The sequence below is a fragment of the Macaca thibetana genome, chromosome 20 (assembly GCF_024542745.1).
Source record: "Macaca thibetana thibetana isolate TM-01 chromosome 20, ASM2454274v1, whole genome shotgun sequence".
Classification (NCBI taxonomy): domain Eukaryota; kingdom Metazoa; phylum Chordata; class Mammalia; order Primates; family Cercopithecidae; genus Macaca; species Macaca thibetana.
This window is the reverse complement of record NC_065597.1, coordinates 35,516,150-35,542,503: the sequence shown is the minus strand read 5'-3', so window position 1 is coordinate 35,542,503 and position 26,354 is coordinate 35,516,150. Positions and strand designations below refer to the sequence as shown.

Here is a 26,354-nt window from a genome sequence, read left to right as displayed (position 1 = left end):
TTGCCTGAGCCCATCTGCACCCAAGAGTTCCCAGCCACTCACATGCCCAGGACCAGCTTGGGCCCAGCCTGACCAGGAAGGCTGCCTTCAATTTGCTCCCTGACTACACCTGGATGTCAGGAAGCCCGCTGCAGACCAAACATGCAGAGGGTAACCCAGCAGTGCGGTGGGGCGTGCGGAGTCTGATCCTTGTTCCTCCCCCAGACTGTAGGTCTCACCCATCCCCTACATCGGCCCGCTTTTGCTGTAATAATTAGCAAATGGGTTGCAATAAGGGCCTGGAGGCAGCAGCAGCCCACTGAACTCCTTGCATCATATCCACGTGCCACTTACTGGCCAAGCGGCCAAGAGCATCATGTATCATGCCGTCTTCAGTGAGATGGGGGAGCTGCCAAAAGGTCAGTTACCTGGAATCCTCTCTGCATCCCAACAAATGGGAATTAGAGGCTCAGAAAGGCCTCTCTCGGGCAAGTTCCAGCAGCCTTTTGAATCAAGGGAGTGGAGGCAGGGGATATTGTTTCAGAGACTACGGAAGAACAAGAGGCACTGTTATGAATACCCAACCAATACAGGCACCCCTTAAACCTCTTCTGCTTTTCCCCCAGTTCCCCAGACCCCAACTTGTTATCTGCAGAGAGGGGCACATGACCTACCTTCTCTATTGAGGGGAAGGTTTGCAATCCAGGCCCCACCCAGTTTGACTCTGTAACAAACCAAGATCCACGTGGAAGGCTGAAGGAAACCATGACATTTTCTATATATGGCATATTTGAATTTCTCTAAAAACTGAGCCATATTCTCGTAGGGTTCTTTCCCAACTTTCAAATGAGTTTTGCGGATAAAACCAACAAGTTTATTTGCCTCATTTTTCTTAGATGGGAGGTCATAGCATTTTTTGGAAAGGATGCAGCAAAAAGGCCAATTAAATTGCAACAAGGAGAGTGGGGGCAGAACCTATCTGTTACATATATTTTTAAAGATCCTTTTCCCCCTCTAGCTTATCTGTGCACACAATGGGAAAAAGCTAGTTCTAATTAGAACCAAATCAAATAGGAGATTTACTTCCAATGGTACCTAAAAACCTTCTAGAAGAAATTCTGAGAAAACGGCCTCTATTCAGGAGGTAAACAAAAGGTATCCATCATCGCCACCTGTGGAATCCCTCCAGGTCTGATCTCTGCCCTGAAACTCTACTGAGAAAGTCGAAGAGTCAGAGTCACCGTGAACCTCTTCTGGCTCTGGGGGCTGCCAGATTCCTGACTGTTCTTTGCCCAGTTAGACCACCCAATGAAGACGGGGCTCCAAAATGCGCCTTTGCTGCCTAGCTGGCAGTTGCTTAGGGCAATAAGACAAGTAATTAAAAGAGTAATTCTCTAAAGGGGGGAAATGAACACAAATAAAACTACTGAGATTATAAAAAGCAGACCCAACACATTTTTTTTTTCTAAACCAGGACTAATAACTGACAGTGATGTTGGAATGCTAACATTCAGAGAATGATCCGAGCAACATTCCGGCTGACATCAGATCTGAAACCAGTTAAAATCCTTTAAACACTGAAACCGCCTGCTTTAGATGCCCCGCAAGATTTAAAAAAAAAAAAAAAAAAAAAAAAAGCCCTTTCACTGCTACAGCCAATTCCATTCCCAGAGAATTAGTTCCTTTTGGTTTGATATTTGTGTGACTTTTGATGTTTGTGGATAAGGCGTTGCCACCTGGGAGAGTATCTTTGGTTAAAAAGATCCAAAACCCAGAAATACCAGCTGTTTGTCCCAGCTAAAATCGGGTAATACGAGATTTGAAAGGATTTCAAGAGCTGTACGGTTAGAAGTCAGCTTAATTAAAACCTGATATTCAGGATATATGTTTATACTGGTAAGGCCTTCCTGCTTTTTCTCTTTTGGGATCCTGTTTTTGGTAATTTTTTTCTAGTTGACTGGAACCCCCTCTTTAAAAAAAAAAAAAAAAAAATGATGTGCTTGTTTCCTCTGTGCACTTCGTTTCCTAAAAATCATCCTCCCACTTACTTCCCCTCTTCCCTCCTCTTTTTTCTTGGCCATCTTGGCTACCACATGAAAAGATCTAGAGGGAACCTCTAATGACTCAGAGCTCTTAAGGAAAACAGAAAAGGCATCACAGACTCCTCTCTTGGGGAGAAACCTGTTTTTCCCCCGTAGAACCAGAACCCCAAGAGTTGCAAGTGGACAGATTCCTCTCAAGTCAACTCTGCCCTCTCGTATTTCATGACTGATCTCCTTGGTCCCAGAGACTGCTCTGTCCCGCACTGTGAGAGCCTGGCCCTGCATGTGTGAGGGCTGCCAGAGGCGGCTCGCTGCGGTTGTTTACAGTAAGTGACTATCTACAAGCTCCACAAGTGATTCTAACATGCAGCCAAGGTTGGAACCACGTCTAACCTAACAGATAAGCAGCAGCCCGGCAAGACGGAGGCTCCAGATGACGGAGGGCCTTCGAGGGCAGGTAGGCGGCCGCTGCTCCTCACCAGGGCTTGTTGGCAAGGCCGTGGTTTCCTTTTCCATGTGTGTCCTGCTCCAGCAGGACTGAAAGTCACCACTGACAGGATCAAGTCGGCTGGCTACAGATAAAAGGGCACATTGTCTACTCAGCCCAAGTGGAAAATCAGGCCCAAGAGGCCACCTGGGCACCTGGATTCACATCAACACAAGGAAAATAGCCACATGGTCCACCATCCTCTATGGTACATAAAAGCCTCAACATTCAAAAGGCAACAAAAACTGACGAGAATCCAGGAGGTCAACAAAACAGGGCCACTAAGAAAATGGAGAGGGCAACACAGCCTCATTCCAAAAGAGCCCACAGGGGCAGCTCAACCACCATCCGCCAGAGCACCCGGACGCTCCTGCTGCTACGCTTACAAACCCGGACCCACAGCCCGACCTGAGTGCTGCTTCTCCAGGGGCTGGGTGTGAGGACCATCTGCCTGACCCTGCAGTTAGCCAGGGCAGCAAAAGGGGTCCTGGGAGGGGAAGCCCCAGCATAACTGCCACTACCCTCAGCACCTGTCCCGGATGCCCCCAGGAAGTGGTGAAATCCTTAAGTATCCAGGTGTAAAATGGAGGACAGACTGAGGACTTCACTTCTTGGATCATTTTAAGCTACTTAATAAGCCCCTGCTCTAAACACTGTGGTTTGGCTGTTCTGTAATGTGTCAAGACCCTCTAAAATTGATCCAAATAATTTTGTCTTCTCACACATCAGAAACATGTGAATATGTGGAATTAGTGGCACCTATAATGGGTGCAATGTGTAAAGCATAACGTAATTCGAGGAGAGTAAAATAATCTTCTGTTACCCACTTACCTGAAAAAAAATGATATAAATACAAGGGGAAGAAAAATGCAGTTCTGCCTCCTCCACATATACTACTAGGAAAAATAAAAGTTCCCAATTCAAAAACATGGGAAAAACCCTCCAACCAAAATAGTACACACAAAATCCAAATCAAAATGGGGTTTAACGTTGGCACCTCTGGAAAGAGATGCCTTAGCTTCCAGCCACACACATCAGTAGAGTTTGCTTTTTATTATTATTACTGTTGTTTTACAATAAAAACAAATAGCTATGCTCTCAGCAAAACAAAATTTTTTTTTAAAAAAATCACAGAAATTTACTAACAGCATTTCAAGGTAAGGCTTTTGAAAGATTTATTGAAATAAATTATCTTTGCCTAAAAATTTACCTATCACGTTTTTCAATTACTTTTCAACATTCTAAAAACTTTCAGTTATGTAAAATACATTTAAACTTTGCCAATAATTGTAGATAATACTGGATTCTTCCCAAAAGGACTACCACAAAACAAAGCTTTCAAACAGTTCAAAAAAAAAAAAAAAAAAGTAATCCAGTGGGGCATAAAACTGAAGTCTGCAACCTAAGACTGCACGGTTCAAATCCTTAAAGTTAAACATGTGAAGAATTTGAAGAGATTTGGGACCTGGGCCTGCTCCAAGGCATGTAGGTTCACACCTTACCTTCTCTGCTGAATTAAACCAGGAAGAACACAGCTAGGAAAACGCAGTGCTCCCAGGATGAAAGATACAAAAGTTCTCTTTTATTTCTTTAATAAAGCCCTTCAAGGTTTACTCTCCCATCTTGCAAGGCCCACATCTTTTTCAAGGACCAAACCCACAGGCTTTAGCATTGCCTAATGTACTTGACCAGTGAATGAAAACCATAAACCAAAGCTTGCTGCTTAACCACTCTGCAGGTCCAGAGGGGACAAGGAAATGCTGAGAGGGGAGGGAACCCATGGGGCACACTCATGAGATGCAGGAGCACCAGAGTTCGCGGAAATCAAGCCGGCTTTGGACTGGGGGATCAGAAAGTCCCAGATACAGTGGGACAGAAAGGGGTGATTTTGTCACACCCTGCAGCCCTGGGCTTTCCCCTCCTCTGCTCCAGGTATTGAACCAAGAGTTATTTTTCCAAGACGCCCTGCTGGCTCAGGGGTGCCTGAGCCCGTGGGCCTGGCCTCTGGCACAGTCTACGTGCTTCCACAACAAGGACAGTGGTTTGATAACAGATGTTACCCCATGATGTGGGGGCGGGCTCACACTGTGCGTCTCCCCGACACTCTTCCCACTGGATGTGGTGCTCAGGACACCTGCATTTGTGGGATGTACACACGAGGCAGGAATTGAAGTTGCCTGCTGCAGGCAGGCGACTGCTCACTTCCTCCTGATCATCCCCTACCCCAAGCAGTCCAGTCAACACCAGAAGAGATCATGCCTAGAGTTAAAATTTGCAGTGTTTCTAAGGGGAAGAGAAATGTCACATAGAAAGTATTACAAAGAAGGATTAAATTTGTCAGCTGTCCAAACACTATAAGACCACATGCTTTATACAGCGGCAATGCAGTCAAGCCCGCTTCTCCACACAGCGGGCAGAACTGGGACAGGCCTCCTCCGGTCGGTTGGGCACAGGGCGCAGGAGGCAGCTGAGGAAGGCAAGGGAGCGCTAGGAGGTCTGCTGCTTCTGAAGCCTCCGTTCCGCGGCGGCAGCCAGCATCCTTCGACGCAGGGTCACCGGGTCAGAGGACGCACCTTCCGAGGGAAGGAAGCTCTCTGAGGCCGCATCATCTTCAGAACTTTTGTTCAAGAAACGTCTAGAAAAAAACAGAAGTTTTTTCTGTCTCATGGGAGAGATGGATTGCTGTGGAACACAGCCAGAAGGCTGATTTCACATCTCCCCACGTCCAGGCACCTTCATGAAGCTGTCACTCAGCACCACCTCATGACCAAGACATCCAGCCCCCAACAGATGGGAGCTAGTTCTCTCTGCACCAAGGAGGAACCCTTCAGTGCTGCTCCGTGCTGTCTCTCCGTGCCCTTCCCCTCTACCCACAGACACAGCACAGAACCCTCACAATCACAGGGTCTGCCAGGGCCCAAACCCACTCAATGAACACAGTACTGGCCCTGTCCTCAAGAGCTGGAACAAAACCCCCTCTATCTACAGGATACACCTGCCGCAGCTGCCACCAACCATGGGGGTGTGACGCACAGATGCTCCATGTGTGTTCATAATGCTCGGCTAAAAGGCAGAGTGGTCAAGAGGGAGGACACCTGGGAGGCAGACGCCAGGGCCAGGCCAGGGCTAACCTCTCCGGCCTCCACTTCTTCAGCTCTGTGTCGGCCGAATGGGTTAACAGAGATCCCTCTTAGAGCTGTGAAAATGATTCATATAAAGGGCTTAGAATAGGTTGGCACACAAGTGCTCCCTTGGCAAGCGTGGCCAAAGGGGTCCACAGGAGATAACTGAGAGTACCAGCATCAGAGGTAGACCAGTAGGGGCCAGTGTTACCAGATGCTCTGGATTTTTCAAGACAGGCTTGAAATCTGAGTTTTAGGTTGGCATGTAATGGCTTTTCACTGTTGGCATCTGTTTAAAAAGAGAAGACGTGGGCCTGCCAACGGCCTTCAGCCACTGGTTTTTGACCTGGATTATGCCAAGCGGGGCTGGAGAAGCGACTCACTTGCGAGCTTGCTGGAGGAGCTCGTCCTTACGCTGCACCAGCATGCGCTGTCTCTCATCAGCAGACTTGGAGAAGCGGCTCCCACGAGCCTCAAAGTCTTCCACCTCACTGGGCTCCACTTCCACCTCGCCAAAGTCCAGCGTCTCCTCCAGGCGAGGACTGAGGTCCAGTGGCACACGCTCGGTCTGGACATGGGGCAGGAAGCAAGGAGGCAGCTGTGAGCACAGGCCTCCCTCCTAAGCAGGTTCCTCACCTACAGCGCACCCTAGACAAGGCAGTTCTGGATGCAAAGAGAAGGCTGCTGCCAAGCAGGGAGGCAGAAACTAGGAACCACAAGCTACAGCTAATGGAGCAGCAGCTTCCCTGAGGGCAGGCCTGCTGCCTATAGCTTGAGTAGTACTAAGAACAGGACCTGACTCACACAGAATGTTCAGTATCAGAGGGATAAGGAAATGATTTCCAGCATGAAAAACTTAAGCACCTTCAACCTGCACTCTCAGAATATGCTACCAACACGACAACTGTGAGTTTACATCCTGGGAATTTTCTGTTCACTTCTACTAATTGCTCAAAAATGTAAACCAGTCTTATCAAATCTTCTGCACAAATTTTATATCCTCAATTGACTCTGAAAACAGAGGTAAAAAGGAAAACTGCTAAGCATCTATTTATTTATTTATTTACAGAGCGGGTCTCACTCTGTCACCCAGGCTGGAGTGCAGTGGCACAATCTCGGCTCACCACAGCCTCAACCTCCCCAGGCTCAGGTGATCCTCCCAACTTAGCCTCCCAAGTAGCTGGGACCACAGGCTCATGCCACCACATCTGGCTAATTTTTGTACTTTTTGTAGAGACAGGGTTTTGCTTTGTTGCCCAGGCTGGTCTCAAAGTACTGGGCTCAGGCAATCTACCTGCCTCAGCCTCCCAAAGTGCTGGGATTGCAGGTGTGAGCCACTGTGCCCAGCCCTAAGGATCTTTTGAAAAGAGACAGGATAGATTATATGGTTCCTTGGCTTTGGTTGAAGCTCCAAAGTCCACGACAATGCCCAGGCACCCCCACGTCCTAGCAGGTGCCTGACCATCTGCGCTGCTCATGCTCCCAGATGCAGCCCTGGGCTGGCCAGGGTCAGCCCATCGCCTGCTGCTAGGCTGTGACAGAGCAGAGGTGGGTGCAGCTGAGAGGTAGGCTGTTTTACTTCAGAGTCCCTGCTGGAGCTACCCTCATTTTTTCCTGCCTTCAGCTAAGCTTGAGAGTGAACTTCAAGAGAACCACTCGTATCCCCTAGAGTCAAAGGACGGGGGACCTGGTGGCTGCCCACACTTGACAAATCCACAGAAAGAAACTGGCAGAAGTCAATAAAAATGCAGCAGGTGGGGAGCTGTGACGGGAGCACGCTTGCCCTTCCACTGACAACAGACAACACTGTGTGTGTTCTGGAGCTTGGAAAGGCCTCCTACACAACGGAACCAACCTAAGGTTGTTGAAAACAACTCTGCCCTAAGGACCACTTGGAGAGGTAATGGGACCCCCATGAGGGTGGGAGTGGTCATCAATAGCCAGCCCAGGGTCAAAGGAGGAGTTTCTGGGGCCAGAGAGGGACAGGGGGATAGTTGGCAGAACATGTACACACACACACACAGACACAAATAGTTGGCACATGTATGTACGTACACACACACACACACGCTGGGGTCTCACTGTCCTATCCTATCCTTCTCCTCTAAGCCTGACCCTAGGGCAGGTTAGAAAGAACGGTGAGTGAGGAGGCGAGGAGATGTGAGAAGGACAAGAGCCGCCCACTGCGGCCCCTGCTCTGTGCAGCTGCATGCCTAAGACCAGCCTGAGCGGGGCAGGGCAGAGATTAGAACAGAGGGAGAGTGGAAGGGCTTACTTGGCTACAGTGAGGTTTCTGTTAACTGTTACTCAAGGACTTTTTCTTCACAAATGACCAAAAATGTTGCACAGCAAGGTTTCTTGTGAAACACATACTTTCCTCTATTTTATATATATATATAAAATCCAGAAATCTTCATGCTAACTCTAGAAGCAGAGGTGGAAAATCAAGACAGGGACTGAATGTGCTGTACCCACAGATGCCCCCAAGTCCACCCAGCGTCCATATCTCAGCTTCACCAGCTATCCAAAAACTGGAAATGTAGACATGGACCCCCTTCCTTAGAAGTCATGCACCATTTCACAAATGATGCATAATCCAATTACAGATGTGGATATGAAAATCTTAAGCCAGTAGTGTTTACTGTCCTAGTAGTGTTTACTGTTTCCTATCTGTAAAACACGAGAGGTGAAAGCTTGTGTCACTCACCAGTGCTTCTAGAGGAGACCTTGCGCACCCCGGTAAGGAAGGCAGCACCACCCTAGACCCAAGCCAGTGTGCAGGAAAGCCCTGCACGGCGCCAACACAGAAAGGCCAAGGCGGGGTTGTTCAGTTTTTATTTGTGGTCGCATAAGCAAATGCTCTGACAGTATGGTAACTGAGGAAGCAAAGGGAATCACAGAAGAGGAGTGGGATCCAGGACCACAGATGTAGGGAGGAGGGCGCAGGTGGGGGTTGGGGGAGGTGGCGCCTCGACCCTGCTGCTTGGAGTTAGGGTGGCCACCTCAAGGCACCCAAAGTGGGCCAACAGACAGATCTGGTTCTCAAGAAAGCCAGGCTTCCCCCAGCCCCACCCAGCCTCAGGCAGTCTCAGTTTTGCAAAATGCACGGAAGTATCTGGAAATCCTGAGTTTGACAAGTGAGGTGGGGGGAGGGCATCTCAATGGCCTGGGCTCCCTGGAGAGCTTGCCCTAGGCCATCCCCATCTGGGTTTAGATGGGTCCAGGCACCCTCAAGGTCCTCAGCCCAGCTTCCTTCTGTCCTTCCACCGGCTCTCACTCAGGCTCAAGGTGGCAGGGCTGGCCCAGGGGAAGACAACCCCCTTCTCCTCCAGCATGAGGGCAATCCCCAGGCAATGGCTGCCAGCTCTGGGTGGAAACAGGCCACACCACGGGCACAGCCTGACTGGCTGCCCTTCATTATTGGGGCGGATACAGCACAGTTTCTTCTGTACTCTTGCCCTAAGCCTTGCAAGCATCAGGACTGAGGAAGAACCACTGCCGGGACTGGACCACATTCCGCCTCCACAGCTCCATGAACTCTCTCACTAGAGTGCGGGTCTTACCTGAGCAGAAGTTTCTCCCTCTTCCTGGTCACTGCTTGGCCTTTCCACGGGACTGTTCAATGCAGGTCTGATGCTATCTGACCGCTGGAAGAAAAACAGCACCACAAACAATCCAGAGTCACTCAGAAATCAAATCACAGACTCAGGGAAACCCTGGTGTGCAGAGGGAGCTGTGGTACCCAACCCAGCCTGTAACTCTAAGGAAGTCTACAGCACCACAGAAATTAAAATGCCATAAAGATTAAAAGCAAGACAAAGGAGCCTGGGGCCTAACCTAGAGTTCCAAGTCTTAGAGTCAGCAACTGGCCCCACAATTAGTTTGCTTTTGAGTAACAGTAATTAGACAACAAAAACAATGATAACAGCAGAGAACACAGACTGAACACGTAACTTCAGCATGGCACCAAGGAAAACTGGGACATGACTGTCTCATCTATCTTCGCATCCTATGAAACAGGTGCTGCTGTTACTGTCCTTCTAGCCAGTTAAAGATCTCACACAATGCTGCAGACACTCTGGGGACCGGCCAGTAAGGTCTCACCACCTCAGTGCTGGCTGGCCAGTGTCTGTATTTCATTGCCTGAGGACTTTCTGTGGCTGTATGAGGTAGTTCAGCCACCCCCAGAGGCAGACCTCAGCCAGTGAGGGAGAGAATTCCTCTGTGAAGACACCAGCTCCTCATCTCCTGCGAGGGATATGTTCTGCACTGGATCCCAGAGGCCCCAAATGGGAAGGAGCTTCAGCTACCCACAGTGGTAACCTGCTTGATAACAAACCCGTTACTGGCCACCCTCCCCTCCCCAGCTCACATCCCTACACACAACCTGTGATCCCTGGGACCACTTCCCAAACTAACTATGTGCATTCAAATCCTTGTCCCAGAGTCTGCCTTCGGGGAAATCCACAGCCAACAGCCAGGTCAAAGAGCTGAGAACTGGGAACCACATCTAATATCTCAGCCCATGTGACTGAGTCTATGCTGTTTCTTCTTCAAAGAGTCTCAGGTTTTAGAATTTTATTAATAGATTTCCACATATTTTTACATATTAAAATTGAATAATCTGGGGTAGATTATTCCCTGGTCATATGCAAATTCCATGGTCCTGCCAGAAGGCTCATCTATATTAATACTTCTTATGCTCATCAAAGTAGAGATCTGACCTTTTTAAAAATCAAAAATACCACCTCAGATAGATGAATGGTAGCTAGTGGAACACCAAACCAGTGTGCAAAGCCAACTAGGGACAAATGGCACAGCTCCTAGAGCAGGGGGTTGGCAAACTGCAGCCTGAAGGTCAAGTTCACTACTCTACTCTACTTACTTATAAATGAGCACAGTCTTGCTCATTTACTTAAATACTATCCACGGCTGCTGTATAGTACTATGACAGCAGAGTTGAGAAGCGACAAAGATTGTGTGGCCTGAAATGCCTAAAATATTTATTACCTGCCCTTTAAAGAAAAAAATGTTGCCAATCCTTGTCCAATAGGAACCAACATTACGACTTCCTGGACTGGCAAGGGCAGGCTGGTTTGGAGTATATATTTGAATAACAAGCTACTCAAATACTCACCTTATCTTTGATGTGTCTGTTCTCAGTTATTCATTAGGCAAAGTTAAGAGAGTTGATAGAGGCCGGGCGCGGTGGCTCAAGCCTGTAATCCCAGCACTTTGGGAGGCCAAGGCGGGCGGATCACAAGGTCAGGAGATCGAGACCACAGTGAAACCCCATCTCTACTAAAAAAATACAAAAAAAAAATTAGCCGGGCGCGGTGGCGGGCGCCTGTAGTCCCAGCTACTCAGGAGGCTGAGGCAGGAGAATGGCGGGAACCCGGGAGGCGGAGCTTGCAGTGAGCCGAGATCCAGCCACTGCACTCCAGCCTGGGCAACAGCGTGAGACTCCGTCTCAAAAAAAAAAAAAAAAAAAAAAAAGAGAGTTGATAGAAACCATTCATTAAGTCATAAATGATATTGAGCTGTTAAGTAACTAAAACAGTTAACCTACAGTATTCAATCTTTGTGAAGATAGAATCCATTTATCATGCTTTAAAACCCCAGTTTTACCTGTGTAGGAAAAGGTACTTGAATCCGTCCTTCTAAAATGTTGTCTGTTGTTATTTCAACTGAGCGTGTCAGCTGGAGGTCCTGCAGCACTAGATGGTATGGAACCTGGGGGAACATCTCTTGAATCTGATGAGCCTATAGGAATACAAATACAGAGTCCACAGAAACGTTCACTGTCAACAGTTGCTCACTGAAGTCACAGTGTCTGGCAGGCTTTGGGCAGTGAATGTGGCATCATGCCCTGAAAACACAGGTAAGGGAGCCACCTTTATTCGGTAGGTTACCTTCACACTGTAGTCTCTTTAGTATTTTTCCAGGAAGCCAAACAGGCAACTGTGGACAGCATCAATTTCAACATAAGAAGAGCACAGAAAACCAACTGGATCCCAAGAGAGGCTCGGCTAGAATATTCTAGTTTTAAAAAGTGTTCATTTTAACTACCATTCGAACCAGCAATCCCACTACTGAGTATATACCCAAAGGGAAAGAAACCATTATATATAGCCGGGCGCGGTGGCTCACTCCTGTAATCCCAGCACTTTGGGAGGCTGAGGCGGGTGGATCACCTGCGGTCGAGAGTTCAAGACCAGCCTGACTAACATGGAGAAACCCCGTCTCTCCTAAAAATACAAAATTAGCCAGTCATGGTGGCGCGTGCCTGTAATCCCAGCTACTCGGGAGGCTGAAGCAGGAGAATCGCTTGAACCCAGGAGGCGGAGGTTGCGATGAGCCGAGATCATGCCATTGCACTCCAGCCTGGGCAAAAAGAGCGAAACTCCGTCTCAAAAAAAAAAAAAAAAAAAAGAAATCATTATATATGAAAGATACATGTGCTCATATGTTTATTGCAGCACTATTCACAGTAGCAAAAATATAGAATCAACCTAAGCATCCTTCAACACAGGATTTGATAAAGAAAATGAGGCACATATATACCACGGAATATTACTCAGCCATTAAAAAAAAAACCAAAATCGTATCTTTTGCAGCAACACTGATGAAACTGGAGGCCATTATTCTCAGTGAAATAACTCACGAACATAAAGTCAAATACCGTATGTTCTTATAAGTGGGAGCTAAACAATGAGTATGCATGGCCATCAAGAGTGGAATGACAGACATTGCACTATGAAAGGTGGGAGGGTGGGGGGGTACGAGGGGAGGGTTGGAAAACTACCTATTGGGTACAATGTTCACTCTTCAGGTGAGGTAACACTACAAGTCCAGACTTCACCACTGCGCAATACATGCATGTAACAAACCTGCACTTGTAACCTGTAAATATAGCAAATAAATAAATGTTTTAAAGTATTCATTTTAAAGCTCAAAATATCTTGGGTATAAAAATGTGTTTTCCTTTAAGATATAATTTCTAAAGGGAAAAAACTTCTGATACACACAGCATGGATAAAATTCAAATACATTATATTAGGTGAAAGAGGTCTGACTCAAAAGCCAGGCGTATGATTCCATTTATATGGCATCTGGAAACAGGTAAAATTATGGGGAAAGAAACTTGATAAGTGGTTGCCAGGGGCTGAGGGTCGGGGAAGGAAGTGGTTGCCAGGGGCTGAGGGTCAGGAAAGGAAGTGGTTGCCAGGGGCTGAGAGTCAGGGAAGGAAGTGGTTGCCAGGGGCTGAGGGTGGGGGAAGGAGGTGACTACAAAAGTGTGTCCGGAATTGGTGGGTTCTCGGTCTCACTGACTTCAAGAATGAAGCTGTGGACCCTCACGGTGAGTGTTACAGTTCTTAAAGATGGTGTGTCCAGTGTTTTTTCCTTCAGATGTTAAGTGCTGATTTGTGTATTTATAAACCCTGAGTTAGACACAGAGTGCTGATTGGTGCGTTTACAATACTTTAGCTAGACACAGAGTGCTAGACAGAAAAGTTCTCCAAGTCCCCACTTGGTTAGCCAGATACAGAGTACCGATTGGTGTATTTACAAACCCTGAGCTAGACACAGAGTGCTGATTGGTGCGTTTATGATCCCTTAGCTAGACATAAAAGTTCTCCAAGTACCCACTATCCTCGGGAGTCTAGCTGGCTTCACCTAGTGGATCCAGCAACGGGGCCAGAGGCGGAGCTGCCTGCCAGTCCCGCGCCGTGCACCCACACTCCTCAGCCCCTGGGCAGTTGATGGGACTGAGCGGGGCGGAGCAGGGGGCGGCTCGGCAGTGCGGGAGCCCACCGCGGGGATGGAGGGCGGGTTCGGGCATGACGGGCTGCAGGTCCCGCCCTGCGGGGAGGCAGCTGACGCAGAGTCCTGCCCTGCAGGGAGGCAGCTGACGCCCGGGGAGAATTCGAGTGCAGCCCCAGCAGACCGGCACTGCTGGGGGACCTGGCGCACTCTCTGCAGCTGCTGGCCCAGGTGCTAAGCCCCTCACTGCCAGGGGCCGGCGGCGCCGGCCGGCCACTCCAAGTGCGGGGCCCGCTGAGCCCACGCCCACCCGGAACTCGCGCTGGCCCATGAGCACTGTGAGCAGCCCCAGTTCCCGCGTGCACCTCTCCCTCCACACCTCTCCGCAAGCAGAGGGAGCCGGCTCCAGCCTCGACCAGCCCAGAGAGGGGCTCCCACAGTGCCGTGGCGTGCTGAAGGGCTCCTCAAGCGCCACCAGAGTGGACGCCAAGGCCGAGGAGGCGCCAAGAGTGAGGGCTGCTAGCCATTGTCACCTCTCAAAAGGACACTGTGGAGTTTTGGAGGGTGAGGATCAAACTGTTCTATATCTTATGATGATAGATACACAATTATGTGTTGAACTGGATGTTAAAAAGGGTAAATTTTTACTCTATTTCAATTATGCCTCAAAAAAAAAAATTATAGAGAATGCAAATTCCTTATATTGCCCTGGAGCTGTAGTTTTCAAACTGTACTCTGGAGACATCTCAGAGTTTACATAGGGCTCTAGGGTGGGTGTATGTGTAGGGAGAGCAGGCATAGGCCTGGCCACACCACCATCCATACTTTCATTCAAGCAGCTCTGGATTTTTTTCCCACATATGTAAATTAATTCTATAAATGTTTACATTCAAGGTTTTATTTTTGGAAAGGTTCTAATAACTAAAAAAAAAGGAAGAAAAAAATAATCGCCTTAGAGGCACAATAAAGTCCCCCTGAGGTATTAGCTCCTAGGAACGTGTTGTTCTGACTGTAGAAGGAGCAGGGAGTATGTCAACGTCAGGACCTTGAAGGAAAAGGTCGGCACCAAATTCTGCTTAGAGCTCTTGCTGGGGGTGGAATATTGGCAAGATAAGCAGTGCCCAGGGCCCCCAGGGCCTCCTCGTTCCTGCAGTCGGCTTGTTTATGTAAACATGAGTTGATCATTATTTTCCCAGGTCAGGTCAAACCTAACTGGGCAAGAGTCCATAAAAACCTCTAAAATCAGATAAAATTTCTCTTTATTCTTAAACAGCTTCTCCTTCATTTCCCAAATAAAAAATGCCTAAGATCCATTTTACTAGACCAAAGCTTTTCTACCAGAAAATCCAGCAAGTTAATTATTAGATCTTAATAAAAAATGCATGGTTCCAGTAAATTAGTTGTACCAAAAATAGTCCACTCCAAACCATCACAGAACTGGAGGAAGAACAGCCAGAGCCTGCCTGAGAATTCTAAACAACTCCAAGAATGGAATTCTGATTCCTAGGAGGGCTGCACACCCTTGAAGTCTGACTTTGTAAAGGAGGCAGGTGGGGTGGTCCAGCTGCAGAGCTTCAACAACTGCCTGGCCCCAAAGAACCCCCACAATGCCTGCCATGAGCCCAGCAGTAGCTGCACTGGGCTACCAAACTCCCAGGCCACCTATGCACACCAAGATGTCACCCTCACTCTCTGCTGACAGCCCAGCTGAGGTTTAAGGAGAAAGAGGAACCAGGAGAGTCATGCTTCCTTCTTCTTTTATTATGGCCCCAAACAGATAAGATTCGCCATCTTAACCATTTGTCAAGTGTAAGTGAGCCCTCAGTACCACTATATAGGTGAGTTTCACAGGCTGATTCAGCCAGCCCTGGATCAAGTGTTATGTTGTTACTGACATGTACTGTATAGTTAGGCCGAGGATGGCTGTGTCTGTACTGAACACGCACAGGCTTTCTTGTCATTATTTCCTAAACAATGCAGTGTGTAACAGCCATTTACAGAGCATTTACATTGTATTAGGTATTAGAAGTAGTCTAGAGATGACTCAAAATATATGGAAGATGTATGCAGGTTATATGCAAAGAGTATCCCTCTCCCCTCGCCTTTTTTTTTTTTTTTTACCTTAAACTATTAAGGGTTAAAGTGTCCCATCTTATATCAGAGACTTGAGCATCCATGGATTTTGGTATCTGAAGGAGGGGGTCCTAGAACCAATCCCCAGATATCAAGGGATGACTACATAGTGTGGCAGTGTTAATCACAGGCACATAGCTGTGCAACAGATCTGAACTTTTTTATCTTGCAAAACTGAACCTATATCTAAGGGAAACACTCCTATTTCACCTCACCCCAGCCCTTCTGCAGTCATCATTCTGCTGTCTGTAAGCGTTTTATGTGGTATTTGTCTTTTTGTGGTAGACTTATTTCATGCAGCATAATGTCCTCCAGGTTCATTCATGCTGCAGTATGCAAGAGGATTCCCTTCCTTTTGAAGTCTGAGTACTATTCCACTGTACAGGTTTGCCATATCTTCCTTATCCATCCATCTCCAGCAGACATTTCAGTTGCTTCCACTCCTTGGCTGTGAGCCACGCCTTCTTTTTAAACCAAATCTCAAAACGCCTGTAGCTAGATATCCATCCTTCCTCACAACCCTCTCTCCTGCTCAGCTCCCCACCCTAGCCTAGCTTGTTCTTTCAGTTGACTCTTCTACTTGTTCTGTCCCATCAATCTCTACCCCTCTGGTGATCATTCCTATGCACATACCAGACGTACTTTCGAATCTACCCTTAAAAAAAAAAACAGCCGGACACAGTGGCTCACGCCTGTAATCCCAGCACTTTGGGAGGCCGAGCCAGGTGGATCACTTGACGTCAGGAGTTCGAGACCATCCTGGCCAACATGGTGAAACCTCCATCTCTACTAAAATACAGAAAATTAGCCAGGTGTGATGGTGCACGCCTGTAGTCCCAGCTACTCAGGAGGCTAAGGCAGGGGAATTGCTTGAACCAGAGGTTGCAGTGAGCCAAGATCCCGCCACTGCCCTCCAACCTGGCGAAAGAGTGAGACTCAGTCTTAAAAAAAAAAAGGTGGGGGGGGGGGGGGGGGCGTGGAGGAAAACCTGACTTGTAACTGACAAATTGCTACAGACTCAGTGTAACAACTCTGAGAGGTAAAAATTCCAGGGCACTCAGGCCGAGGGAGCTCCCCTGTAATACCGTGAGATTCGGTGCCAATAGTGATCCTACAAGCATCCCCTCCTGCTTCCAGCACAGGGAAGGGAAAAAGCACCTCAGTGAAATCAGCCAGGACACTCTGTTCTTAACAACGTCTGCCCTCAGGAGAAACTACTCAACCAGAACCTCATCTGCTGGGGTCTGATTAGAGCTGCACCCACCAGAGGGAACTCCAGTCCGCTCGAGCTATCCTGTCCCACAGGAGGAGGGAAACCGGAGAAGTAGGTTGAAGTTCACAGTCCAGAGCACGGGCTCACTAAAGGATGGAGCTCTAATCCCAGGACTACAGAATACTTCTTTCCCTCCCCCGACACCTACATCACGACAGGCCTGTTCACCACAGTCCCTTTTACACAGTACATCGTGTTCAACTATCATGAAAAAATTATAAGGCATACTAAAATGCAAAAAACACAATTTGAAGAGGCAGAGCAAGCATCAGAGCCACACAGAGCAGAGATGCTGAAATTAACAGACTGGGAATTTAAAACTATGATTAATATGCAAAGAGCACTAATGGATAAAGTGGACAGCATGCAGGAACAGACGGGCAGCATGAGTAGGCAGATGGAAATCCTAAGAAAGAACCAAAGAGAAGTGCCAGAGACCAGAAACACCAACACGAGCGAAGAATTCCCGTGGCAGGCTTATTAATAGATGGACCCAGTTGAGGGAAGAATCTCTGAGCCTGAGATACACACTTTGAAAATGGAAAAGCAGGCCAGGTGCAATGGCTCACACCTGTAATCCCAGCATTTTGGGAGGCCAAGGCAGATGGATCAACTGCGGTCAGGAGTTCAAGACCAGCCTGGGCAACATGGTAAAACCCCATCTCTACTAAAAATACAAAAATTTAGCCATGCCTGTAGTCCCAGCTACTGGGGAGGGTGAGGCAGAAGAACTGCTTGAACTTGGGAGGTAGAGGTTGCAGTGAGCCAAGATTGTGCCACTGCACTCTAGCCTGGGTACAGAGTAAGACTCCATCTCAAAAAAATGGAAAAGCAAAGAGAATAAAAACTGAAAATAACAGAGTAGAAAATTCAGGGACTGTGGGACAACTACAAAAGGTGTAAACGCACTTAATAGGAATCGCAGAAGGAAAAGAGAAAGGAACACAAGAAGCATTTGAAATGATAATGGTTGAGAACTTTCCCAAATTAATGTCAGACACCAAACCACAGATCCAGCAATCTTACAGAGTGCCAAGCAGGACAAATGCTAAAAAATAAAAATAAAAAAATAAAGAAAATAAAAGGACACCAACGATATAAAATCCAAATTATAGAGAATCAAAGATTAAGAAAAACATCCTGAAAGAGGCCAGAGGGGAAACCACCTTACCTCTAGAGAAGCAAAGACAGGAATGACATTGACAGCTCCTCAGAAACCCCACAAGCAAGAAGATAGCGAAGGGAAACATTTAAAGTGTAAAGACTCACCAACAGAGAATTCTATACCCCACAAAATTATCCTTCCAAAGTGATGCAGAAACAAAGACTGTCTCAGACAAACCAAAGTTGAGGGAATACGTTGCTGTGAGACGTGCCTTACAAAAAATGTTAAAAATAAAAAATTGTTGAGAGAGAAAGAAATCGATATAGGTCAGAAAGCTCAGCTCCACATAAAGAAAGGAAGAGCATCAAAGAAGGTATAAATAAAGATAAACAAAAACTGTTCCTTAATCTAACAGAACATTCGGTTCAAAATAACAGCAACAGCGCATTCAGTTTATGTGTGCTCGTGCGTGTGTGTGCTTATGTACTCACATACAGGTGAAATGAATGACAACAATGATACAAGGGACAGGAGCGAGGAATTAGGATTGTTTTGTTATCAAAAGGTACTCACACTTCCCATGCAGTGGTACAGTGTTATCTGAAAATAAACGAATTAGTTGCAAATGTATATTACAAACTCTAGAGCAACCATTAAAACAAGCTTGTCCAACCCATGGCCCACACAGCTTTGAATGCAGCCCAATACAAATTTATAAACTTTCTTAAAACATTATGAGATATTTTTAATTTTTTTTTTTTTTTTAGCTCATTAGCTATCATTAGTGTTAGTGTATTTTATGTGTGGCCCAAGACAATTCTTCTTCTTCCAACGTGGCCCAGGGAAGCCAAAAGATCGGACAACCCTGCATTAAAACAAGTAAAAAGAAGTATACTAATACGCTAAGAAAGGAGAGAAATGGAATTCTATAAAAATGTTCAATTAAAACCACAAGAGGCAGAGAAAGAGTGGAAGACAAAAATAGGAACAAAAAACAAGGGCAACAAATAGAAAACATTAACAAAATTGTAATTATTAATCCAAATACATTAATAATCACTTTGAACATCAATGGCTTAAATGTACCAAATAAGAGAGGTTGTCAGAGTAAATAAAAAAAAACCAAGACCTAACTGAATGTTGTTTACAAGAAACCCACTTTAAAACAAAGACACATACAGATTAAAAGAAAATGGATTAAGAAAAATATACCACACCAACACTAACCAAAAGAAACCAGGAGCAGCTATATTACTTTCACAGAGCAAACATCAAAGCACGCAAAGTTATCAGGGATGAAGAACAGCATTACAAAATGATCATGGGGTCAATTCTCCAAGAAGACATGGCATCTTTAAAGTATATATACCTGCTGCACAGTGGCTCACGCCTGTAACCCCAGTACTTTGGGAGGTCGAGGAAGGCAGATCACTTGAGGTCAAGAGTTTGAGACCAGCCTGGCTAACATGGTGAAACCCGTCTCTACTAAAAATACAAAAATTAGTCGGGTGTGGTGGCACATGCCTGTAATCTCAGCTACTCAGGAGGCCGAAGCAGAAGAATCGCTTGAGCCCAGGAGGTAGAGGTTGCGGTGAGCCGAGATCGGGCCACTGCACTCCAGCTTGGGCAACCAAGTGAGGCTCTGTCTCCAAAAAATAAATTACTTAATTAAATTAAATTAATTAATAAAGTATATACACCTAACAACAAAGCATCAGACAAACTGAGGCAAAAATTAAAAGAACCACAAAGAGAAACAAATAGATTTGGAGACTACAACACCTATCACAAATGAGTTCGCTAGTGAACTCTACCAAACATTTAAGGAAGAAATTATACCAATTCTCTACAATCTCTTTCAGAGGATAGAAGCAGAAGGGATACTTCCTAACTCATACTATAAGGTTAGCATTAATACTAAAACCAGAGAAAGATTACAAGAAAACTACAGACCAATATCTGTCATAAACACATAAGTAAAAATCCTCAATAAAATATTAGCAAATCCAACAATGTATAAAAATAATTATACACTACATCCAAGTGGTATTTATCCCAGGTATGTAAGGCTGGTTCAACATTTGAAAATAAATTAATATAATTCAATATTACCAACAGGCTAAAAAAGAAAAGTAACATGACCTTATCAATAGATGCAGAAAAATCACTCGACAAAATCCAACACCCATTCATGATAAAAACTCTCAGTAAAATAGGAATAGAGGGGAACTTTGTCACTGTGATAAAGAATATCGACAAAAACCCTACCACTAACATCATGCTTAATGGTGACAAACTCAAAGCTTTCACATTAAGATCAGGAACAAGACAAAGATGTCCCATCTAACCACTGCTTTCCAATGTCATCCTGGAAGTCCAAACTAATACAGTAAGACAAGAAAAGGTAAACAGATTGGGAAGGAAGAAATAAAACTCTTCAGATGACATGCTCGTCTACGTAGAAAATCTGGAAGAACTGATAAAAATACTCTTGGAACTAATAAGCAATTAAAGCAAAGTTGTGAGATACAAGGTTAACAATACTAGAGTCAATTGCTTTCCTATATACAGAAACGAGCAAGTGGAATTTGAAATTAAAAGTGCAGTATGCTTTATATTAACCCCCACAAAACAAAATATTTAGGACAAAATACGTATAAGATCTATATGAGGAAAATTACAAAATCTTGATAAATGATAACAAAGAAGAATGAAATAAATGGAGAGATAGTCCATGTTCATGGACAGAAAGACTAAATATTGTCAAGATGCCCATTCTTCCCAACTTGACGTACAGATTCAATGCAATCCCAATCAATATTCCGGCAAGTTATTTTGTGGATATTGACAAAATGATTCTAAAGGTTATATGAAGAGACAAAAGACTCAGGATAGCCAATACAATATTGAAGAAGAACAAAGTTGGAGAATATGACACTGCCTGTCTAAAAGACTTGTTACAAAGCTACAGCAATCAAGACTCTGTGGTATTGGCAAAAGAACAAATAGATCAATGGAACAGAACAGAGAGCCCAGAACTAAACCCACATAGTTAGCTGATTTTCAACAGAAGAGCAAAGGCAATACAACAGAGAAAAAGATACCCTTTTCAACAAATGGTGCTATAACTGGCCATTCACATGCAAAAAAATAATCTAGACACAGCCCTTATACTCTTCACAATAACTCAAAATGGATCACAGGCCTAAATGTAAAATGCAAAACTATAATGCCCCTAGAAGATAACAGAGAAATAAATAACCTACGGTATGGCAATGACTTTTCAGATACAACACCAAAGGCACGATTCATGAAAGAAAATAATTGATAAGCTGGACTTCATTAAAAGTAAAAAGTTCTGCAAAAGACTGTCAAAAATAAGATGACAAGCCACAGACTGGGAGAAAATACTTGTAAAAGACACATCTGATAAAGGACTGCTATCCAAAATATACAAAGAATTTTTAAAGCTCAACAATAAAAAAACAACCTCCCTCGTCAAAAAAATGGGTATAAGACCTTAATAGATACTTCACCAAAGATATACACATGGCAAATAACAATATAACAGGTTGCTCCATATCATACGTCATTAGATAAATGCAAAGTAAAACAAGACACCACTACATATATATTAGAATAGCCAAAATCTGGAACACTGACAACACCAAATGCTGGAGGATATGGAGTAACGGGAACTCTCATTCACTGCTGGTGAGAACGCAAGATGATACAGCCACTCCGGAGGACAATTTGGCAGCTTCTAAGAAAACTAAACAATTTTACCATTTGATCTAGCAATCATGCTGTTTAGCATTTTGTATTAGTCCATTTTCACACTGCTGATAAAGACATACCCAAGACTGGCAATTTACAAAAAAAAGAGGTTTAATCAACTTACAGTTCCACATGGCTGGGGAGGCCTCACAATCATGGCAGAAGGCAAGGAGGAGCAAGTCACATCTTACATGGATGGTGGCAGGCAAAGAGAGAGAGCTTGTACAGGTGAACTCCTCTTTTTAAAACCATCATATCTCGTGAGACTTACTCACTATCATGAGAACGGCAGGAGAAAGACCTGCCCCCATGATTCAACTACCTTCTACCAGGTCCCTTCCACAAAACATGGGAATTCAAGATGAGACTGGGGTGGGGACACAGTCAAACCATATCATCCCGCCCCTGGCCCCTCCCAAATCTCATGTCCTTATATTTCAAAACCAATCACACCTTCCCAACAGTACCCCAAAGTGTTAACTTATTTCAGCATTAATTCAAAAGTCCACAGTCCAACATCTCATCTGAGATAAGGCAAGTCCCTTCTGTCTATGAGCCTGTAAAATCAACAGCAAGTTAGCTACTTCCTAGATACAATAGGGATATATGCATTGGGTAAATACAGCCATTCCAAATGGGAGAAATTGGCCAAAACAAAAGGGCTGCAGGCCACATGCAAGTCCGAAATAAGGTATGGCAGTCAAACCTTAAAGCTCCAAAATGATCTCCTTTGAATCCATGTCTCACATCTGGGTCACGCTGATTGCAAGAGATGGGTTTCCATGGTCTTGGGCAGCTCCACTCCTGTGGCTGCTGTGCAGGGTACAGCCTCCCTCTCGGCTGCTTTCATGGACTAGTGGTGACTGTCTGCAGCTTTTCCAGGTGCACAGTACAAGCTGTCAGTGGATCTACCATTCTGGGGTCTGGAGGACAGTGGCCCTCCTCTCACAGCTCCGTTAGGTGGTGCCCCAGCAAGGACTCTGTGTAGGGGCTCTGATACCACATTTCCCTTCTGCACTGCCCTAGCAGAGGTTCTCCATGGAGGCCCCACCCCTGCACCAAACTTCTGCCTGGGCATCCAGGTGTTTCCATACATCTTCTGAAATCTAGGCAAAGGTTCCCAAACCCCAATTCTTGACTTCTGTGCACTTGCAGGCTCACCACCACCTGAAGGCTGCCAAGGCTTGGGGCTTGCACCCTCTGAAGCCAGAGGCCCAAGCTCTACACTAGCCCCTTTCAGCCATGGCTGGAGCAGCTGAGACACAGGGCACCAAGTCCCTAGGCTGCACACAGCACAGGGACCCTAAGCCCCACCCACGAAACCATGTTTTCCTCCTAGGCCTCTGGGCCTGTGATGAGAGGGGCTGCTGTGAAGACGCCCTGCAGATATTTTCCCCATTGTCTTGGGGATTAACATTCAGCTCCTGGTTACTTATGCAAATTTCTGCAGCCAGCTTGAATTTCTCCTCAGAAAATGGGATTTTCTTTTCTATCACACTGTCAAGCTGCAAATTTTCCAAACTTTTATGCTGTTTCCCTTTTAAAACTGAATGCCTTTAACAGCACCCAAGTCACCTCCTGAACTTTTTGCTGCTTAGAAATTTCTTCTGCCAGATACCCTAAATCATCTCTCTCAAGTACAAAGTTCCCCAAATCTCGAAGGCAGGGGCAAAATGCCACCATTCTTTTTGCTAAAACATAACAAGAGTCACCCTTGCTCCAGTTCCCAACAAGTTCCTCATCTCCATCTGAGACCACCTCAGCCTTGATTTCACTGTCCATATCATTATCAGCATTTTGGTCAAAGCCATTCAACAAGTCTCTAGGGAGTTCCAAACTTTCCCACATTTTCCTGTCTTCTCCTGAGCCCTCCAAACTGTTCCAACCCCTGCCTGCTAGCTAGTTCCAAAGTTGCTTCCACATTTTTGGGTATTGACAGCAGCACCCTACTCCTGGTACCAATTTACTGTATTAGTCCATTTTCACGCAGCTAATAAAGACATACCCAAGACTGGACAGTTTGCAAAAGAAAGAGGTTTAACGGACGTTCCACATGGCTGGGGAGGCCTCACAATCATGGTGGAAGGCAAGGAGGAGCAAGTCATATCTTATGTGGATGGCGGCAGGCAAAGAGAGAGAGCTTGTGCAGGGAAATCCTCTTTTTAAAAACCATCAGATCTTCTGAGACTTATTCACTATCACAAGAACAGCATGGGAAAGACCTGCCCCCATGATTCAACTACCTCCCACTGGGTACCTCCCACAACACATGGGAATTCAAGAGGAGATGTGGGTGGGGACATAGTCAAACCATATCAGCATTTAACCAAGGAAGTTATGAACTTATGTCTACATAAAAACCTGTACACAGATGTTTATAGCACCTTTATTCATAACTGCCAAAACCTGGAAGCAACCAAAATGTCCTTAAGTAGGTGAATGAATTAACATATTGTGGTATATTCAGACAATGGAATATTATTTGGTGCTAACAAGAAATGAACTATCAATCCCTTAAAGATATAAAGGAAACATACATGCAAATAATTAAGTGAAAGAAGCCATCTGAAAGGCTACATACTGCAGGATTCCAACTGTATGACATTCTGGAATAGGCAAAGCTATGACAATAGTAAAAAGATCAGTGGTTGCTAGAGGATGGGGGAGGAAAGGAAAGGCAGAGAGTGCATACAGAATCTTTAGGGCAGTGAAAATACTCTATATCATGTGGATACATGTCACTATGTATTTGTCCAAACCTACAGAGGGAACACAAATGTAAACTATGGACTTTGGGTGATTATGATGTGCCAACACAGGTTTATCAACTGTACCAAATGTGCCCTCTGCTGAGGGATGTTGATAATGGGGAAGGCTGTGCATCTGTGGGCACAGGAGGTATACAGGAAATCTCTGTACCTTCTTAATTTTGCTGTAAGCCTAAAACTGCTCTAAAAAATTAGTCTTAAAAACAAACAAAAAAGACTCATGAGTATTCAAAAGAATTAGAAGCAGGGTCTCAAAGAAATATATGCCTACTCATGTTCACAGTAGCATTATTCATGATAGCTAAAATGTGGAAGCAATGCAAGTGTCCATCGACAGATTAATAGATAAATAAAAAGTGGTATATACATATAATGAAGTATTACTCAACCTTAAAAAGGAAGAAAATTCTGACCCGTGCTACAACATAAACCACGATGACATTATGCTAAGTGAAATAAGCCAGTCACAAAATGACAGATATTGTATAATTCTACTTATATGAGGTACCTAGGTAGTTAAACTCATACAGAAAGTAAGTAGCATAATGGTTGCCAAAGGCTAGAGGGAGGGGAGAATTAGTAGTTAACTGTTTAATGGGTATAGAGCAAGGGTATCCAATATTTTGGCTTCCCTGGGCCACATTGAAGAATTGTCTTGAGCCACACATACAATATACTAACACTAACAATAGCTGATGAGCTTAAAAAAAAAAAAAGGCAAAAAAATCTCATAGTTTTAAGAAACTTCACAAAGTTGTGTTGGGCTGCATTCAAAGCTGTCCTGGGCCACATGCAGCCCACAGGTTGGACAGGCTTGGTACAGGGTTTTGATTGTGCAAAATGAAAAGAGTTATGCAGATGGACAGTGGTGATAGTTGCACAATGTGAATATACCACTGAAATGTGCATCTGAAAAATATTAAAATAGTAGATATAATGTATTTTACCAAAATAGAAAAATTTTTTAAAAAATTCACTTTCTTAATCTTGTCTGTCAGAAAAAGAATATGTACTAGCATTGGCTTGTATGTGCCTATAAGCCTTCTGGAGCAACATAATACATAAGAAACTAACCCAGGCTGTTAGGGGGCGTAGAAGCTGGGCACATGGGAAAAAGATGGGAGCATGACTTCACTGTATACTCCTCTCTAGGTTCTGAACTTGTAAATAAATGATCTATTCAAAAATCTTAAACAAATGAAACACTCCCCTGGATGCCACACTCCTATCAAGCTACCACCTCTACTGCTCTGTCCTTCTTTGTAACATACTTCCTGGTATGGTCTATTTCTTCAGCTCCCATTCATTTCAATCTACCACAATCTAGTGTCCAAACCCTTGGGCCATGAAAAGTGCTGGTTCTTTTCCAGCTAATCAATCACTCCCACTCTGCCAAATCCAATATGCACTTCTGTGAGTTCATCTTGTAAGAATTCCACACGCTTGACTCTTCCCTCCTGGAAACCCAACTCCTCTGTTCTGTGCTGCCACCTTCTCCTGGTCTTTTCCCTCTCCACCAGCTGTCATGGCTCCTCCCTCTGCCAGACCTCTGAACATGGCAGGACCTAGAGCTCAGATGTTGGCCCTCTTCTCTTTGCCCCCTGCTTTAGATGTCACCTCCAGGCTTCAACCTCCCAAATGTGCATCTCTCGCTTGATCTACTCACTGAGGTCTAGAACTGCCTACAGACCATTGCAGACTTACCCAAACAGAACACCGTGACCCATCCTCATGCCTGTTCCTCCCGAGTCTTCCCATCTCAGTACATGGTACCACTGTCAACTCAGCTGCTTAATTCAAACCCAACAAGGCAGCTTCCATTTCGCCATTTCTCTCATCCCCCATATCCAACCAAAGCACCAAGTCCCACCAGCTCATCTTATAAAACTGTCCTAAACCTGCCA

At 45.3% G+C, this 26,354-nt stretch overlaps 4 protein-coding genes across 19 annotated transcripts in view; 3 read left to right on the top strand and 1 right to left on the bottom strand.

The window, feature by feature from the left end:
* Nucleotides 1–26,354, top strand: part of LOC126943908 (metallothionein-1E) — a 339,166-nt gene that overhangs the window by 61,460 nt on the left and 251,352 nt on the right. The window lies entirely within an intron of this gene.
* Nucleotides 1–26,354, top strand: part of LOC126943900 (metallothionein-2) — an 894,508-nt gene that overhangs the window by 634,277 nt on the left and 233,877 nt on the right. The window lies entirely within an intron of this gene.
* Nucleotides 1–26,354, top strand: part of MT3 (metallothionein 3) — an 892,117-nt gene that overhangs the window by 653,022 nt on the left and 212,741 nt on the right. The window lies entirely within an intron of this gene.
* AMFR (autocrine motility factor receptor) overlaps nt 4,071–26,354 on the bottom strand; it is a 57,181-nt gene continuing 34,897 nt past the window's right edge. For all 3 annotated transcript variants that reach the window (XM_050772911.1, XM_050772912.1, XM_050772913.1), the window contains exons 11-14: nt 11,259–11,393; nt 9,194–9,277; nt 6,014–6,198; nt 4,071–5,143 (exon numbers count right to left, since the gene is read on the bottom strand). In XM_050772911.1, coding sequence (XP_050628868.1) covers nt 4,996–5,143; nt 6,014–6,198; nt 9,194–9,277; nt 11,259–11,393 — 552 coding nt within the window. In that variant the 3' untranslated portion in view covers nt 4,071–4,995. The remainder of the gene's footprint in view (nt 5,144–6,013; nt 6,199–9,193; nt 9,278–11,258; nt 11,394–26,354) is intronic.